Source organism: Aricia agestis, chromosome 5 (genome assembly GCF_905147365.1).
Source record: "Aricia agestis chromosome 5, ilAriAges1.1, whole genome shotgun sequence".
In the NCBI taxonomy this organism is placed as follows: Eukaryota; Metazoa; Arthropoda; class Insecta; order Lepidoptera; family Lycaenidae; genus Aricia; species Aricia agestis.
Window position 1 is genome coordinate 10,149,746 of NC_056410.1, and position 18,180 is coordinate 10,167,925.

Consider the following 18,180-nt stretch of genomic DNA (forward strand, 5'->3'; position numbering starts at 1 on the left):
TAGCATCACCGCACATACATATTGATTAAACTAGCTAAAAGCCGAGCTTTGTGAGGGCTCGCGTCGTCACACCTTGACTGACTGATGATGATACATCTACATTCTACATAAGTACAAGAAAACTTGACTGACTGATGGTAACACATCTACATATAAATTAAAATTACTATGTTAAAGCACAAATCAATTTATATGTGTGATAGTTTTTTCGTAGTGTACCACAAAATGTACTGGTTGTGGGTTTACTAGGGCTCGCTTCGCTTCGCTGATTACACACAGACCTGGAAGTTATCACAGGGCGAGCCGGGTCGCAGGCTGATCCCCCCCTTGGGTAAGCCAACTTGGTGCGCGAAGTCCGCTGTACTGCGGCACGTATGGGGGTCGCCGGCGGTCTGACAGGCGAGCTGGCACAGCGCCCGCCGGTTAACCGCCACCACGCCGTCCGCACCCACCGTGCGTGCCGCCGACGACAGGAAACACTCGGTCATGTTCCACGCCAGACATATTGAACCGCTGCATTCGCCTTTCAGGCATAGTTGTGTATCTGTAGGAACAAATTAACAGTTAAAAAATGTATTCTATTATATTACGCCGGTACTCAGAGACTACCTTTCATCATCATTTCTTTAATTTAATGAAGACTCTGACAGATAATGTGTGGAGTTTATGGCAAAATATTCATTAAATAAAAATTAAGTTATCGTTTAATTTCTCTGAAAGCGGCGTTTATCGCGTGGGAACCATAAATTCCTCCGGCTACCATGTGCCCATTCCCGGGACTCAAATTATCCAGAATCACGCTTTCGAAGCTTCTGAAGTCGAAGCGACATAATATTATAACACATCTGAAATGGCGAGAGTACGCTCGCTTAAAAATCTTCTTTAGTAGTATCATCGAAAGAATTGATTCGTAGGCAGTTGACGGGCCTATATCATTTGGTCGTGTTATGTCAATTACTTTGTTAGTTGTGGTCTGTCGGCTGAGTTTGACACACCGCGACCAAATTACATAGGTCCGCCATCTGTCTATGAATCAACTTCTCTGATGGTAGTACCTACTCCTCCACAACATCACGTGCACTTACCATTATTGCATTTAGTGTGGTCAGGCAGCGCGCTGGGGTCGGGACACTCGGCGGACCGGCCGTTGCACACTGACGCATGACTGCACTCGGTCGCCTCCCGACACGTCTGATTTCGATACATCGATACAAACTGACACGTCTGCGAGTGACAGCACGGACCCTGGGACGGACTGAAATCACATGTGTCATTAGCCACTGATAAATAATAATAAAAATAATCCAGGTAAATGGGAATGTTTTTCGAACGGTTTTTAGAAACCTTCCCTTAATAATACAGACATTTACCCCCTTACTAATAAACGTTGTAAAAGCTTTGAATAGTTATACAGTGTTTTGTTCCTGTCACACAAGTGACATTTTTAATTGTATTGAAGAAGACAAAACACTGTATAACTATTCAAAGCTTATACAGCGTTTATTAGTAAAAGGGTAAAAGTTTTTAAACTTTAACTTTTATACATCGTTTAAAAACGATGTATAACTATGATTGGGTGACTTATTTTGCAGAATTAAGACGAGTATTTTTTAATGGGAAACTTGCTGCTATAAATAGTAACTTATAATATTACGTTTATGTTTATTATAAGGTACACTTAAACGCTAATTAATTTACTTAGATATTTATATTTAATTAATGAAAATGCACTTGTCACTTGGGCAAAGAAAAGAATTTAACAGTTTTTTGAAACATAGGTAAATGGAAAAAATATCGAACTATCGATAACAAGTACGACGTCATACCTGCATTCGGTGTTGGCACGTCTTTGGCAACCTTTGGCCGTGCTATTTCGTTCCAGGTCGTAGGGGCTCACTTGTCGCGGATAGCAGCACTTATCCTTGCATTCGATTTCGTCGTAGCCTGAAAATTGTATTACGTTAGTAACAGACTTTATTATACCATAACGACATTATTATACCATAATGACATTGGTGAAATCATAACAGAAAAAAAAATGTGTAGAAAAGAGAAATAAACTATGTGTGCACGTTTTGTGATCTCTCTTATAATATCGGTAGAATAATTATTGGATATTGGTACTGGAATACAAGTAAAAAAACATTCACAAAATATTGTAGAAAAAAGTAAATGTATATTGTGTCAAAAATATTTAGTTTCAATCATCTCTTTATAACCCTGCACTGGGGCTCAATTCTCATACCTCAATATTAATCTCGGATCTTTTGTATCGAACGGCGCACTTATAAGAATTAGTACTGACTCACCACAATCGCACTCCTCGCCGACCTCAACGATCTTATTCCCGCAGAAAGCACCCGCGTTCTCCTTGAGGCAGTCTCGCTTGCGGCCGTCGCGCACGGCGTCGAGCACCGCGGAGATGTTGCCGACGGAGCAGTTGCTGAAGCGGCTGTTGTTGGGGCGGTCGCCGGAAGTCGCCGACGCGAACATTATGTAGTTACCCTGCTGCCCGCCCGGCCGGCACGTCGTTGGGTAGTCGTGCTGAAATACAAACGTACCAATTTCGAATTACGAAAGTTTTTTTTAAATTCTTTTGGCGTGGGAAAGAAATCGCGACTCAAATACCAAAGTACGGGATAATTATTGTATTTCATGCGTCGCTGTCTTGATTTATTAATTATAGATCAGTGTTAACTTCTTTCGGCTCTGCCGGGGTGAGCGCGCTATTATTTTTGTTGTGTGACAATCATTGGTTTATTAGCTAACTTCTGTGACAAACATCAATATAACATCTAGCTGCGTCAAAGTGAAATATGAAATAAATAGAACATCGTGCCTTATTATTTTTATCAAGAGTCATGTTACACACAGTTACATATTGGCACAAACACTTACAGGTGACCCGAAGTTGTGTCCGATCTCGTGGGCGAGAGTGAGCTGACTGACTTTGGGCGGTACTCGGCTGTTGTAGTTGACGAAGGTGATGATGCCGGTGTTGAGGGAGCGCTTGGTGCTCTGGTACATGCCACCTGTCGTCTCCGTGTAAGTCTTGTACTTCTCGCATATGCCGCCCGACGCGCCGCTCGCGCTTGCCACCCAGGCTAGACCTGATAAGTCAAGATAATTTTAGTCAAGTAAAAATGTAAACATCAAGAAGCGACAAAATTACAGATTTATAAAGTCTGTCATTGTATCCCTAAAAATCAAATATACTCGTCATGGTCCATTTTGTAATAGTCCATATTACAAATAGTTGCATTGTGAGGCATTTTGTGTTTGTCTTTCATACCTTATGTTGGACCAGCGCGATAGCTATGTTTGTTGCGCCAGGAATGCAACAGGCGTTTGGCAACATTTTTGTCTGTTACATTAGTGTTTCAAGATACAAAATCACCCTGCCAATAATACACTGACGAATGTAATCCATCTTTACTAATATTATAAATGCGAAAGTATCTCTGTCTGTCTGTCTCGCTTTCACGCCAAAACTACTGAACAGATATACAGATAGTCTAAAGCCTGAGAAAGGACATAGGCTACTTTTTAACTGGAAAAAGGGGTTGTAAGGGGGTGTTTATGCGTAAATTTGTTCAAATTAAGTTAGTTCCAAAAACTCATAACAGATGGCACCAAGAGTCGCCTAGATCGCGCTATCGCTTGCTCATACATATTTCTATAAGAGGTGGTACCATGTATTGTTAAATATTTCGATTCTTTCGGTTGTTATTATAATTTGTACACGTTATTAAATAACTCACCTACCAACATAGATATCAGAAACAACAGCCTACCATTAAATACTAAATAGTTTATGGGTAAAGCTAAAATTGTGTAATGCAACGTTTTGTAAAGCTGAATAAGCTTTAAAATTTGGTATAAAAAAGTTATAAAAAAAATTGCAGACTGCACAGCTGTATTCGGAATTTTGATTTGAGGGGTACCAGGGTTTTAAAAACCTTTTAAAATTTGACACCAATGCCAATTTTGTTAACACCGCGCTATCAACTGAAGCACAGTATAGCAATATGACATATACCTACAGTAGTGAAACGAATGTACTTGCGCAGAGCAACGGAGGGGTACCCGCGGGGAAGCGGTCGGCGCAAAGGTCCGCGAGTTTGTGTACCTGCGCCCACAGGGGTGACGTTGGCGCGTTGTCAACGAATTTTGTGTTGTAAAACGATAACTTATCTCATAAACAATGGGATAATATAATAAATGTTCAGTGTACGGATATAAATCTGATTCAAAAAAACAAAAAGGATTTAAATTTTCATAAATATCGGCTCACAGTTTACACGAATATTGTGTAGGCCTTGGCGGCATGTATTTGCATCTCTGTTTTATTGTTTACGTTGTAAGAAGTGTAACAAGGAGAGAAACAATATAGAATAAATTAAAAATCCGTCAAATACCCTGTTACATACTAATTAGTACCTACCTATCCAGGTACACATATCAAGTGTAACATACCGCGCCCTTACCGCGCACATAATAAGAGTTTTGAATTGCTTCTGTTACACCTGACGTGTGATTAATTATTGGATATTTTATATATTCGAAATTTCGAATGCGTCTTCATTATTTTAATCCTTCGATCGTGATTCGTGGATCTTTGGAAATCTATTGTTATTCTATTGTGTCTCGCTCACCGGTGAGCTTATGGGGCTTGATGAGTTCATTAATTTTTTAAATAGAGAACTAAAATCATCTAAAAATAAAGTTTCACGTAAATATCTGGCAGTACGACATAATATGTATGATTCATCTACCGGCTCAAAAAAATCCTTTCCACTCCGGTCAAGACCTTGATGGTCCAGTCCCTTATCTTTCCTATAATTAACTATGGTGACGTGTGCTGTTTAGATCTTAATGCTGACAAACTCGATGATTGTTTAATAATTGCCTCCGATTCATATTCAACCTTCGAAAATACGACCATGTTTCTTCGTATCGCTCCAAGCTACACTGGTTAACTACTGGTAACTTGTGTAGCTTGGACTGACGTACTCGTCAGCGCCGCTCTGTGCAGGCACTGTGTGTGCTATATTCACTGCTGCATCATCCCCATACTCCCGAATATCTCGCCCCTCACTTTCAATACCGTTGCAGCAGGCACGATAAAAACCTCAGATCCACTTCAAATCAGCTTTTATGTTGCCCTTCTTACAAGTCAAGTTCCGTCCACTCTTCTTTTAATATCCAGGCTATTCTCCTCTGGAACGCTCTTCCTCCGGAAATCAGGATGTCAAAAACCAGCCCCCGTAGACAAGTGCCAAAACGCTAACGCTAACGCTAGCGCTACAAAATGTATGGATTTGACATTAGTATTCGCTAGCGAAGCGATGACTTATGTCAAATCGCATACATTTTGTAGCGCTAGCATTAGCGTTAGAGCTTTGCCACTTGTCTACAGGCCCAGAGATACTTTTAAGCGCGTGTTTAAAGAAGTACGTGAGTTTTACTTGAAACAGTTGGCAGACTCTTAGTTTTCATAATTTATGGCATAAAATAAATATTTATAATATTTTTAGCATCATCATTCATCAACTATATATTATTAAAATATAGTTATTATATAATAATATATTACGTATGGTTATTGGTTTTATTTATATATAATTTTATGTGTGATAATATGTATATTATAAATATAGTATAATATTATACAATATATATTTTATAAGTATAATATATATTTATTATTTCTTTTCTGTCTTTTCCTCTTTCAACTCGACTGGCACCTATACAACTTTGTCCTTGTATTGCCCAAAGGTTGACTGGTAGATAATGCCATACGGCATTAAGTCCACCTTTGTACCAATATGCGCATAAAGTTTTTAAAATAAATAAATATGTAAATATAACACGCTGATTAAACAGATTAAATGATAACATTTGCATTACAAGCACAATATTTTATTTTTAATTTATTTCCCGTTTCGTGGCAACCCTGGTATATCTGCTCGGTACCTGTCATCGGTGGCGGCATCGTGCGACATCAAAGGCGTTTCGTTACTGTAGGGACTAATATTGCTATACTGTGACTGAAGTCCACGCGGACAACAGCTAGTACTAATATAAATGCGAAAATGTTTGTCTGTCTATGTCTGTCTGTCTGTTACCTCTTCACGCCGAAACCGCTTAACCGATTTAGCTGAAATTTGGTATTGAGACACTTTGAGTCTCGGGAAAAGATAGAATATTTTTTATCCCGAAAAAACGTACGGTTCCCGCGCGTTAAACGAGTTTTGGCTCAAGGGAGATGCGGGCGTCAACCAGTATGTTATAATAGCTCACCCAGCGTGCCCCCGGTGAAGTCCCTGTAGGTGAAGACGTACGCGAGGCAGAAGTCCTCGTGGTTGCCGAGCGAGTGCAGGTTGAGGAAGTTGGACACGTCGATGTTCTCCAGGCAGAACTGGTTCGTCTCCGCCGCGAACGGGTGCGACTTGCACGCCGAGTCGTCGTCGATCTGTCAAGTTTCAAATTAGCAGATTTATTGCCGCATTCAGAGTGGAACATTAATTGCTTAAATGTAATTAATTCAAAATTTTGAGATAAGCCCCATACATTATCTGTCAAACTCTTCATTAAATTGAAGGTTAATCATAATTAAATGTCTCTGAGTGCGGCGGTTAGAATAGAAACGTAAGTAGGCCTGTAATTATAACTAATAATAAACCATTTTTATCGCTACTATTATGGGGACGGTCATTCTTGGGAGCGCGTACGTCTTAATACCGTACGTATATGTTGCGTATGAACCGAGTGCGAAAGTATTAATCGAAACTCGGCATTCAAATGTGAAGTGAGGCTTGCACTTGGAAGGATCTTCAGTGTGGTTAAACTTTAACGTAAATACACAACTTAATAATAATTGTACATTTAAGTTTTAATTTATTTAACTAGAATGGAAGATCCCTAACGTAATGAGTTTGCCTAAACAAAAGATTAAAAACTAAAAAGTGACCATATTCAGGTGACTCATACCATTTTCCTTAGTCTATGCTCATACACACCAAAAATTATTATTATCATTTTTTTGCTACAGCCTGTATAATAAGTGCTGTGGGTTCAAAATGGTGTAGTCGAACTGGTCATTCAGCCTAAACATACCTTGATCCGCTGCACCTCGAACTGTATGTTCCGGTGCTCCTTGCGGCCGTCGAACTTGGTGTCGCGGTAGATGTAGTTGACGGCGGTCACGTGGTGCGAGATCAGCGACAGGATCTCCTCGCGCGTCTTCATGTCCACCTCGCTGCGCTTGCTCTCGTCGCGATGCTGACGATTAAGATATTGTAATTAGCATAGAAAAATTAACTAATTATTATTAATTAATAAAGTATGGTTTCAAGGGAGTACAAATGAAACATCCTACGATTATTATCCAAGATGAATTAAAAAATAATAAATGAGCAATATAGCCTGTCGTTTACATATTATGATCTATAGAATATGCCATAATGTCACAAACCATTTTGTGAGAGAGACTCTACGTATAATTTTGATATTCGTAGGAGAGACTCGAGAGAGACAACTACAATATCAAGCTTGTTTATTTCTTACATTTGGCTATCTCAGATCTCTATTCAACTTATAAACTGACACATATTATAGCACATATGCCACACTCAAACAAAAACATGGAGGCGTCGTACGGTCCCCGACACCAGTATTTACAAACACTTATCGACCTTATTACAATGGCAATACGATCCCAAGTCATACCGGTATGTCAACAACCCTTGTTGCAAATAAAAAAACTCACATCCGGGAATCCCTCCCTCACGTGCCGCCATATCAGCGGGTCCGTCTGTATGTAGAGCGAGCACGTGTTCTTGATCTTGCTCTCCTGCGCCGCGCGCTTCATCCGGGCGTGCTCCATGTTGGCGGCGCGCGAGTACTTGTTGTGGTGGTGCTCCCAGTGCCTGGACAAATAAGTTGGTTGTAATCTGGTTGAGACATCGTTGTTGTCCTGTTTTGGATACAGATACTATCAGAGAAGTTGATTCATAGACAGATGGCGGATCTGCGTAATTTGGTCGCGTTATGTCAAACCTATCCGACATATCACTTACACTTACAGACCAACGGCACTTGTCGACGGCAGTCACTGGTTTTTTTAGTTGATTCGTTGTGACACTTGTCGACGGCAGTCGAGGGCTGCCGCCGACTGCCGTCGACAATTAGTGCTGTTCGACTGTAAGCGCTTTAACATTGAATTTACATAATTCGACCAATTGACGTAGGTCCGTCAACTGCCTATGAAACTTTTCATCGATGGGACATAAACTTAAAATTGTGTCTCAAAAAGATAGAGCTTCTTTACATTGTTATGGTATAAGGCATCATGAATGTGACTGGTTCCGTGCTAGATCAACAAATTCAACAATGTATCGTCGTAAACATGTCCAGCATCCAGTACAACTGGCGATCGCTACGACCATATGTAGCAACCGAAGGAAGGGTGCCATACTACGAAAAAAAAACAAAGTAAATATACATTATTACAGGATAATAAGGACCTGTATCACCACTTCCTAATAAGAGCCGAATAGGCTATCCACCACTTAACTTGACAGATAAAGTATGGAGAATCTGTCAAAAAAGCTGTGAATAGCCTATTCGGCACTTTATCAGAAAGTGGTGAAACCACTTCCTGATAAAGCTATCCACCAATTAACTTGACAGATCAAGTATGGAGAATCTGTCAAAAAAGCTGTGAATAGCCTATTAAGGCGAGAATAAACCCCAATTTGTTATTCCGCGACTCCCGGTTTACCTAGTTCCAATATTACAACAAAAATGTAAAAAAATATGAGATGTAAAGCAGAATATTTAAAATACCTTAAACCATAAACATTTTAATAAAACGTAATACTTTGGCTGTAATTAATTTACAGCCACTCACTCAACTCACCTCCGACAAAAATCTATTTCATCGAAATATAAGTATTAACTAGGACAATTATACATTTTATCTGGATAAATTGTTAGTAATTCTATTTTAAAATCTTCTGAACTGAACAATTTTGTTTCTTAATATTTATTTCCAAAGATATTTAAAAAAAACATGAAAAATAGAGAAGATCCGCCCCTAGTAACTACAGCTTTATGCTAAGCTAAAATGAATCTTATTGCGATGCGTTTACGCTTGGTCTTTGGTTGTGTGCAAGGTTATCGTTTTGGATTGAGATTAATCCCCGCCTTAAGCACTTTATCAGAAAGTGGTGAAACAGGCCCTAAATCTATTAGAAGGTATTCTAATATTTCAAATTTGTACTGTGCTCATGCTAAGTACAGTCACACAGCACTCTCCTACAGGCGACAACTCAGTACACAGGCTCACCTAGGCGGATCATCTCTCAGGCTGTTGGGGTGCGGGGCGGGCGAGGGGGAGTAGTGGTGCGCGGGGGAGGGCGGCGGCGCGGCGGTCACGTCCTCGTCCACGCCCGAGTTCTGGATGCGCTCCATCCACTCTATCACCTCGTCCGTCACACCACACCCGCCCACGTGACCTGGAAATAACAGTTGTGCTGTTAGTTCGTATTGTGAAACCGCTAAGCTCTTATATCTATACCATGGACGAATTTTACAATATGTGTGATTTCTCTTAGATATATGATTTATCTATGTCTAGTTATTAATTATAAAGAGTAGTTTATTTGAACCGAATATGCACCGAGGCTGCTAAGTCGATTGTAATTAAATTTGACATATACATTAAAGATTTTTGGCATACCTATTAGTTTACAGTTGTACACTGTGTGCAAGGAGATAAGATACTTTTTAATCGCGTTTTTTTTTTAATGAAATAAGGGGGCAAACGAGCAAACGGGCCACCTGATGGAAAGCAACTTCGTCGCCCATGGACACTCGCAGCATCAGAAGAGCTGCAGGTGCGTTGCCGGCCTTTTAAGAGGGAATAGGGTAATAAGGGAAGGTAGGGATGGAATGGGAACGGAATAAGGGAGGGTAGGGAAGGGAATAGGGTAGGGGATTGGGCCTCCGGTAAACTCACTCACTCGGCGAAACACAGCGCAAGCGCTGTTTCACGCCGGTTTTCTGTGAGGTCGTGGTATTTCTCCGGTCGAGCCGGCCTATTCGTGCCGAAGCATGGCTCTCCCACGTTTATATAATTATGTTTACTACAGGATACCTAAGCAACGTTTTACGCAGGCGTATCTCACGCAACTTCTAGTTAAATTTAATTACTTCCCATCCATCTAGTTTCTTAAAACCTCTTATTCGTCCAAATTCGGGATTAAATTTTCAAAGAATTGTAGAGCAGAACGTGTTCAGTACTATACATCAAAGTAATATTAAATGGAAACAACTTTTTCTACAGACTAAATGTAAGAATCATTCTTAAAATAAGCTGGTATTCTTTGTAGGTTTCCCAACTCACAATTGGATACTGTATGGTCTCGACGTTCCGAGCTCTATATCAAAAATTATCTACAAAGGTCCGGACATTTCTAGGAAGCGCTGGTGGAGAAATATCGTACGGAACGTGTCTGCGTCCAATATTTCGCGAGCGTTTCGAGTGGTGGTTAAAATTGTAAAGGGGGCATCCCTTTACAATTCACCTAAAATAAACTTTTATCACAACACCCTAGAAATTAAGGTCCTGTGAAGAAATTTAATTTTAGATGTTACGGAATTCAAATTTTAGTAGTAATACGACCTTTTTGTACAAACATAATATTTCCAACATTGAATTTATTTGACCGCAAAGGGGTATGAAGATTTTTGTATGGAGCCTGGCCGACCTACTGTCCGCTAAATGTGTTTTTTCGCGTTCACGAATTTTTAAAAAAAGGGTAGCTAACATCAATACAAACAAAAAATAATCTTGGACAAAACCGCTTAAGGTGTCACATTTCGAACATATAAGCTGCCAAATTTGCAATATCTTAAATTGGTAAAACTTTAGCAGCTCATATCTTCGAAATGTGACCCTTTACGTGGTTTTGTCTAAGTTTATTTTTTGTTTGTATTGATGTTAGCTATCCATTTTTGAAAAAAAAAACTCGTGAACGCGAAAAATCACATTTAGCGAAAGTAGGTCGGCCAAAATCTTCATACCCCTTTTTACATCGTATTTTATACTCAACCGAGCCTATTTTTAAACGCGTGATCATACTCGTACATAAATTTCCACATATTTTGTCTTTGTGAAGTATAAACCGAAATACCCACAAACTAGGGTCTCGAAGTTTTAATTAAAAGACGACATCGGTTAGGCATAATATAACTTTAGGGCTTTGAGAACGTCATAAATTTAGGATTAGGGATCCTATTAGGTACTTCTTTCTGTATTACGATGATTTATAATAATAAAAGTTTAATTCGTGGGCCCTAACGTGCTTAATCTGGAGAAAGGAGATTATTAAGGTATATTTTTTCGTTTATGAGACAGATACAGTCCCTTTAGATATTAAATAAGCATTAGGCTTCTATTACAACAGCACTGTACTGTATAATTATTATCAGTCTTTAAAAACTTTCCTAATATTACTTAGAAAACACCAGTGATACTCATGTTTGCAATAAAGGCTCATAGAATATCAAAGATGCACTAAAACATCTGCTAAAAGCTCATAGCATATAATAGATCGATGACAGCTCTCCAAAAAGTTGGGGGCAGCATTGCCAACTCGTGTGAGGGTACTCTATAAAACAACATGTCTAGACGTCCGCGCCGTTAGTCTCGCCATTCACCACATAATCTATTGAAAACTCTTATGTATTGGACATTTATAGACGTATATAGACAATATTTATACGTGGGAGAGCCATGCTTCGGCACGAATGGGCCAGCTCGACCGGAGAAATACCACGTTCTCATAGAAAACCGGCGTGAAACAGCGCTTGCGCTGTGTTTCGCCGAGTGAATGAGTTTACCGGAAGCCCAATCCTATTCCCTTCCCTACCCTCCTCTATTCCCTTCCCTTCCCTTCCCATCCCTACCCTTCCCTATTACCCTATTCCCTCTTGAAAGGCCGGCAACGCACCTGCAGCTCTTCTGATGCTGCGAGTGTCTATGGGCGACGGAAGTTGCTTTCCATCAGGTGACCCGTTTGCTCGTTTGCCCCCTTAGGAGCATACGTGCCTTTGTTCAAAAGGACCGTTGTATAGCACATGCTTTATGATCGAATATTAAGGTTCCTCTTCACGTTAGGTCATGAATCACGATGGACAAATGCAGGCATGCAAATTGCAATATGTATATTATTTTCTTTTAAAACGTAGACAGTTAGTAAAAATTAAGCTAAAACAACTGTATATTTCATTGTTTGCTTTAATTGGAGACTTGCAAGGTTTGTTTTAATTATAGAGCATAAAATAAATAAGCTTACTTTTTACTAAAGTATATTTTACGAAATGTGTTGAAACTTGCCTCTATATTTAATACTCTGTGTAGCGAACATTCATAATATTTTAAAAACGTAACCAGTCTTATGTCTTTCTGGTGCTACTCGAATTTAATGCTTTGAATATTAAAAATATATACAGTACTTCTAAAGTAAACAGAAGTGTATGCATTCATATTGCAAAATTGAAATATTGGAGTGAACAACTAAAAGTACAAAAAGGGAATTCCTTATTCAATAACGAAATATAGGGGAAGTTATTTTTAAATTATTCATGAATAAATCCGAGTTTGTGGCGAGTCGGTGAGGTGATCGGGGAACCGGGGAACCGGGGAACCGAGGGAAGTCGAAAGAGTGTCGTGTCGTCGTATCGACGCCGGTGCTTCTGCATCATTTGGAATGCAACGAGTTCGAACATTACAAAACTTTCCAATGTTTTGCTTTATTTCACAACACTACAGCGGGGTAAGTTTGTGCGAGCTTTCAGCTTGATTGAAACAACTACGGCAAATGTTCGTCGATCGAGTTAGTTCGGAGCGAGGATTCGATTCCATCTTAGTTTGATTATACCAGTGTTGTATTCTGATTGTCTCTGTGTACTATCTACATCTAGATACCTTACATAACATTCGGTTTCGAAATATAGTTACTCTGTAAATCAGACTCGACAGTAAATAGACAATTTCTCTTGCTCTACACTAAACGAAATTTTCTCAATCTGCCAAGCAGACATTTGAGTATGGTCGTTAACGTGGTAACTGCCATGAATCCGATACCTACTATAAACTATATTTAACCACGAAATGAACAACTAGATTGCCAACCAGTTGCTTTTACGGTTACCTACATACGGCCACAAGTGAAATGACTAATAATATCATATCTCGCGAGGTACAGATGCGATTAATCAAGTTTTAATTGTACTGATGCATGACCTAACCTAAAAAGGAGCGCTGTAGGAAGTCTAAAAACAAGCCCACGCCGTATGCCGATCTATTGTATAATAAATGGTCGCCATAGAATCGCTAAGTGAAAGTAGTTTAAGAACGAAGCCACTTTGCTCGGTTGCGTTGCGGTGCGTCGCAGCAACGCTACTCCGACGTTTTACATACAATATATTTTATTAATGCAACGTTGATCCGTGGCGTTGTCGATCGCGGTATTTTGACGAAATGGCAAATAGAAGATGAAGTGGGAACATGCTGCATGAGTTACGCAGTGTGCTGTCACCATCTTATATTGTATTGATGTGCGTCGCCGCAACGCTATAATTTGGCATAAAACTCTATTCCGCTCCAACGACGCAACGCACCGAAGCAGTGTGGCCCCGCTCTAAAAGTAGATAGCATAGTCCGTGCTCCGTACATACCGTAATTTAAATATGTCTATGTATATTGAGCAACAACAGCAGAGAAATACGGTTACTTTACTGTTACGCGAAAGATCGATTTCGTGGAATCTGAGCAGCAAATTCAGTCGCAAATGGACTGATCATCTTTGCATTGAATTGTTGATATTTAGCTAAAATAAAATTTTCAAACTTAGATCGGCCAATGGTCGAAATTCGACCTTAGTTTCAATGACATTAGGACTACTACCTATATTTTGTAAAAAAATATTGACTATCATATTTTTTTCAACTCTTGTCTCTGGGACTTAGCTGATCTCAGACTGGCCGTGTAAGCATTGTGTAATAGTATCTAAGATTCAATAAAAAAAACTGTAATCCATTTTCAATTTGTCACCTTGTTGTCAACAGACTTCAACCATAAATAAAAGAGTATAATTCGTATGTATATTGTATAGGCTTGTCACTCAAAAATCTGTAATTTTTCCCAGTGTGTGTGTTGTAGTGTGTGTAATGTTTTATTTGTTAAAAAAATGTATGATAAAAGCATAATTTCAAAATAATATTAGCTCGATGCACTCCTTCACCATAAAAACTATAACTGTGCAAAATTTCATTCACCTACGTTTCCCCATTTTTCGTCAAAAGGGATACAAAGTTTTTGGCTCACGTATTAATATATAGATAGGGACTTCCAAATTGTTGTGTTGATCACCCGAAGTGATTAACAAAGATTCTGTTCAAACTCGTTAAAAATGACCTTTACTTTCTAAACGTGGTAACAACTAGACAGCTGGCAGTGATCAGTCATGCAAAATTTTTAATAACCTACTTCACTAACTGCAGCACTCAGAGGCGAATATTAACTACTTAATTGTAATTAAATGAAGATTTTGACAGATAATTTATATTCGTATCGAGTGCGGCAGTAACCTGAACACTATAATTCTTTGTTCAAACAACATGAATCACAAAAACCATTACTGGCCACGCAGCAAATATTGTACGAAAAAACTAAATCGCTTGTTAGTTTTTGCTTCCTCGCATGAATCACATTTAGCCTTCATTTTAATTTACTAAGCCGTGATACTAAGTATCTACCTACAAAGATATCGTGTATCATGTGCTATAACTCATGATCATCATAAGAATTCTGCTTTATTAAAACTGTAGAAATTCAGCGCCATAGCAAAATAAAACATTATTTTAAAATCATTAATACAGCTCGTTTTATTATACTCAAGAGCGCTCGAGTAAAAGGCAAAACAATAAGCGATAGGAATATAATTTAATTGGAAAACCCCATAACAAAGCACTCGGGTCGTAATGAAGGAAAGTTGTGAATGGAGCCCGTGCATGTGGGAGCCCCATCGGCTCCCCGTTTCCAGTCATTTCCGCTATCTGCCGCCGCCACAGCCGCCGCCCATACGGCATACCAGCTTTGTTAAGGTCTCAAACACACATCATGCTATTTATTTCTTGTCAATTTATCTAGTTGTTATACCAGTTGAAACCGCAAGTCTACAAAACTTCTTAAAAGATAGGCAACAAGCACGTATAAGTAGTAACTTTTTAGAATTAAGATGTTTAATTTATATATGTAGTGTAGGTACACGTGTTTTAACTATAGTCTATAATTTCTATAAGCTACCTAAAGAGATCACAGATAGAAACTTAGAAAACTGAAAATCAAAAAGCTCACAAGCTAAGATTATAAAGGATACAACATCTAAATTATTATGACTATAATATGAATACTGATGTTAAAATATTATTCTCGAACAATTTTTCTAGGTACCAATAGCCGAGTCCCTAGCCACGGCCCAGCTACGAATGAAACGTGAATTATGTACGTACAGAGGACGCATAAGAGCGATTTCCAATAGGCAATGGCTCTACCTTTACCACATCAATAACGGAGTACTATGATTTGAGATTTCACATTTAATTAGTTTTTACAGGGCGTGTGTTCCCGCTGAGTCCGGATGAAAAACGCCGAAGCGAGCAAACGCGACGTACGGGGCATAAAAAATACGTCGTCTATTCAGTGGTTTTTAATTTTAAATCTCTCTAACGTTAGCTTTGTATTTTTTGCCCGCCGCTAACGGCTTCCGGTCGTGATATGTAGCTCATATGTAGCTTATCGTTACCCGCGTCCTTTGATAAAAATATCATTCGTTTTAGGTACTTCGTGGCATTGTGACGAAAATACTAGCTACTAGTTGAGAAAAGCAGCTGGTCTAGATGTGTAATTAATGAACGAGAACTAATGTCACGACCACGGCGGCAAAGTCAATTGTTACCAATTAACTGGCTATAGCTACGTAGCTAAATAATATTACTACAGAGTGAGGGCGTGCTCTTCTTTGTAAGTTTGTACACTATATTTTACACCTCGATAGGTTTTAGCTTAGTTAAGTATCTATTTACACACAAAACCTATCTGCTGATTGTCTAGATAATATTATAAGAAACTGAGTTATTGTGTTACGATTTTCTAAAATTATATATTAAACATAAGGGCCAACCACATGTACCGTACCAGTTACCACACTGTCCACAACCACACCACGTGGTCGGGCATATATTTCGTATTGTAAATGAACTGGACCATTCACACGTACCACATTTTGCAGTCGTTGTCGACCACTTGTGTGATACCGACCACATCGCAACCACGGCCGACCACATCGCAACCACAACGTTGCGTCAATGGAATGACAGTGCGCGCACACCGCCTGCGCTCTTCCCCCTCTCCGTTTCATTGACTTTCGTAGGTAACCACATCGCAACCATTGGCGACAACGCAACCACGTCGGCATTTTGTCGGTACCACAACGCAACTACAAAAAGCTGCACCGACACGATTCGTCGTTCCGATGTGGTGTGGTTGTGGTACGTGTGGGTTGGCCCTGAACCGGACCTTTATTCACCGAGGTTTTATGTATTAAAATTTTATTCAATGAACATTTTCTATTAAGTACACATTAAAAAGATTTAACGAATGTCAAGACCGATAAAAAGTTAAACAAAATAGTTGCAAAATATTTTTAGAGAGCCCTTCAGACAACCTTGTCTAATGCCCGTTAAGTCCGCACTCAGGACCAAAATATGCACGAGAAAATACGACGAAAAAGTAAAACCTATATTGATTTTGGAATCGTCGTTCGTCGAATTTCTTTTTGTTTATTGCTCGATGACGAAGGATCACTCGATACTTGGGAAAATAGTCACACAAAGTACGTATTTTTCCTCAGAAAATTGTAAACGGTAAACGATTTTTCGCGGAGACAAGAGGTAATGAACACCGAGATGTTTATTGCCTTTTAGCTTAAACCATTACAGAGCTCGGCCGCTGCCAAGACTGCTATTAAGCCTCTCTTTCATAGTAATTATTCGTAATTTATCCCGCACGAGATTTATCATAATACACTCGAAAGCAAATATAATATTACGCCTTAGTTTTCCGTCTTTCATATTTAATGGCGACCTCATACAATACCTAAACGAATGCTCTGCGGGATATAACATCCTGCTATATTACACGTCTACAATTTTATCACAGTCGACGGGTAAACCAGCAAGCATTTTAATCACTTTTCCGTGTCATACAAAAACATGTGACTGGCGGACCACACACACCACCGTAATGCTTATAAAATTATTACTTTCATGGATGATGGAGATATAATACATATTATTATGATATCTGAGATATAAAATATTAGAATCGAGATGATTCTAAAATTTTAATGCAACAACAATACCGCTTCGTAATTCGTTATTGAATGATCTGGATAATTTTGTAAGAAATAGGTCAGGAAACGTATTGGATCGAACGTGAAACAAACCTGACAAACATGACATTGTTAAAAACGATTTTCCACAAACTTAGTTCATAATATTCACATGTTACATGTAGCTAATATATCGCTTCTAGTTAAACATAGGAATAATATAATCACATTAGGATACGACTGTGCTGTAATATATTTCATACAATTTCCATTCTTTGAAATATTATTCCGTTTAAGTCCACGATTTTTCAGAGCAATAGTTCGAATCTCGAGACTTGTTATCCGAGAATATGTGGAGAATTCTCAACGGGAGCGGGGGCTGGGAGCGGGGGCCAGGAGCGGGGAAGTGGGAACGCAATATAAGGACGTCGGTACGGAGTTTATTCTTTATCCAATGTTATGCAAGAGTAAGTAAATTGTCACTTAGCGGTAAATGACAATCAATAAGCTTGCGTTTTCTCAAACATTTTCTCCGCAAATAATTTTACTTACATTGTGTACTGTGTTGAATATTGATATTCCTACAAAATCTCTTACGACTTTATATCTTCATTTTATTTGATTTCTTTGCGAATTATAATTATCTGCTATAATATAAACAGTATACATCTAACGGTATCATTTCAAGTTGGCCCGTTGGCCATGATAGATAATA

At 39.0% G+C, this 18,180-nt stretch overlaps 1 protein-coding gene across 1 annotated transcript in view; it reads right to left on the reverse strand.

Annotated features, from left to right (window-relative positions):
- The window catches only part of LOC121727171 (disintegrin and metalloproteinase domain-containing protein 10), an 87,569-nt gene that overhangs the window by 4,593 nt on the left and 64,796 nt on the right, over positions 1-18,180 (reverse strand). The window contains exons 5-13 of the mRNA XM_042114848.1: positions 9,353-9,521; positions 7,772-7,931; positions 7,120-7,284; positions 6,304-6,475; positions 2,899-3,110; positions 2,310-2,544; positions 1,827-1,944; positions 1,086-1,255; positions 282-544 (exon numbers count right to left, since the gene is read on the reverse strand). Coding sequence (XP_041970782.1) covers positions 282-544; positions 1,086-1,255; positions 1,827-1,944; positions 2,310-2,544; positions 2,899-3,110; positions 6,304-6,475; positions 7,120-7,284; positions 7,772-7,931; positions 9,353-9,521 — 1,664 coding nt within the window. The remainder of the gene's footprint in view (positions 1-281; positions 545-1,085; positions 1,256-1,826; positions 1,945-2,309; positions 2,545-2,898; positions 3,111-6,303; positions 6,476-7,119; positions 7,285-7,771; positions 7,932-9,352; positions 9,522-18,180) is intronic.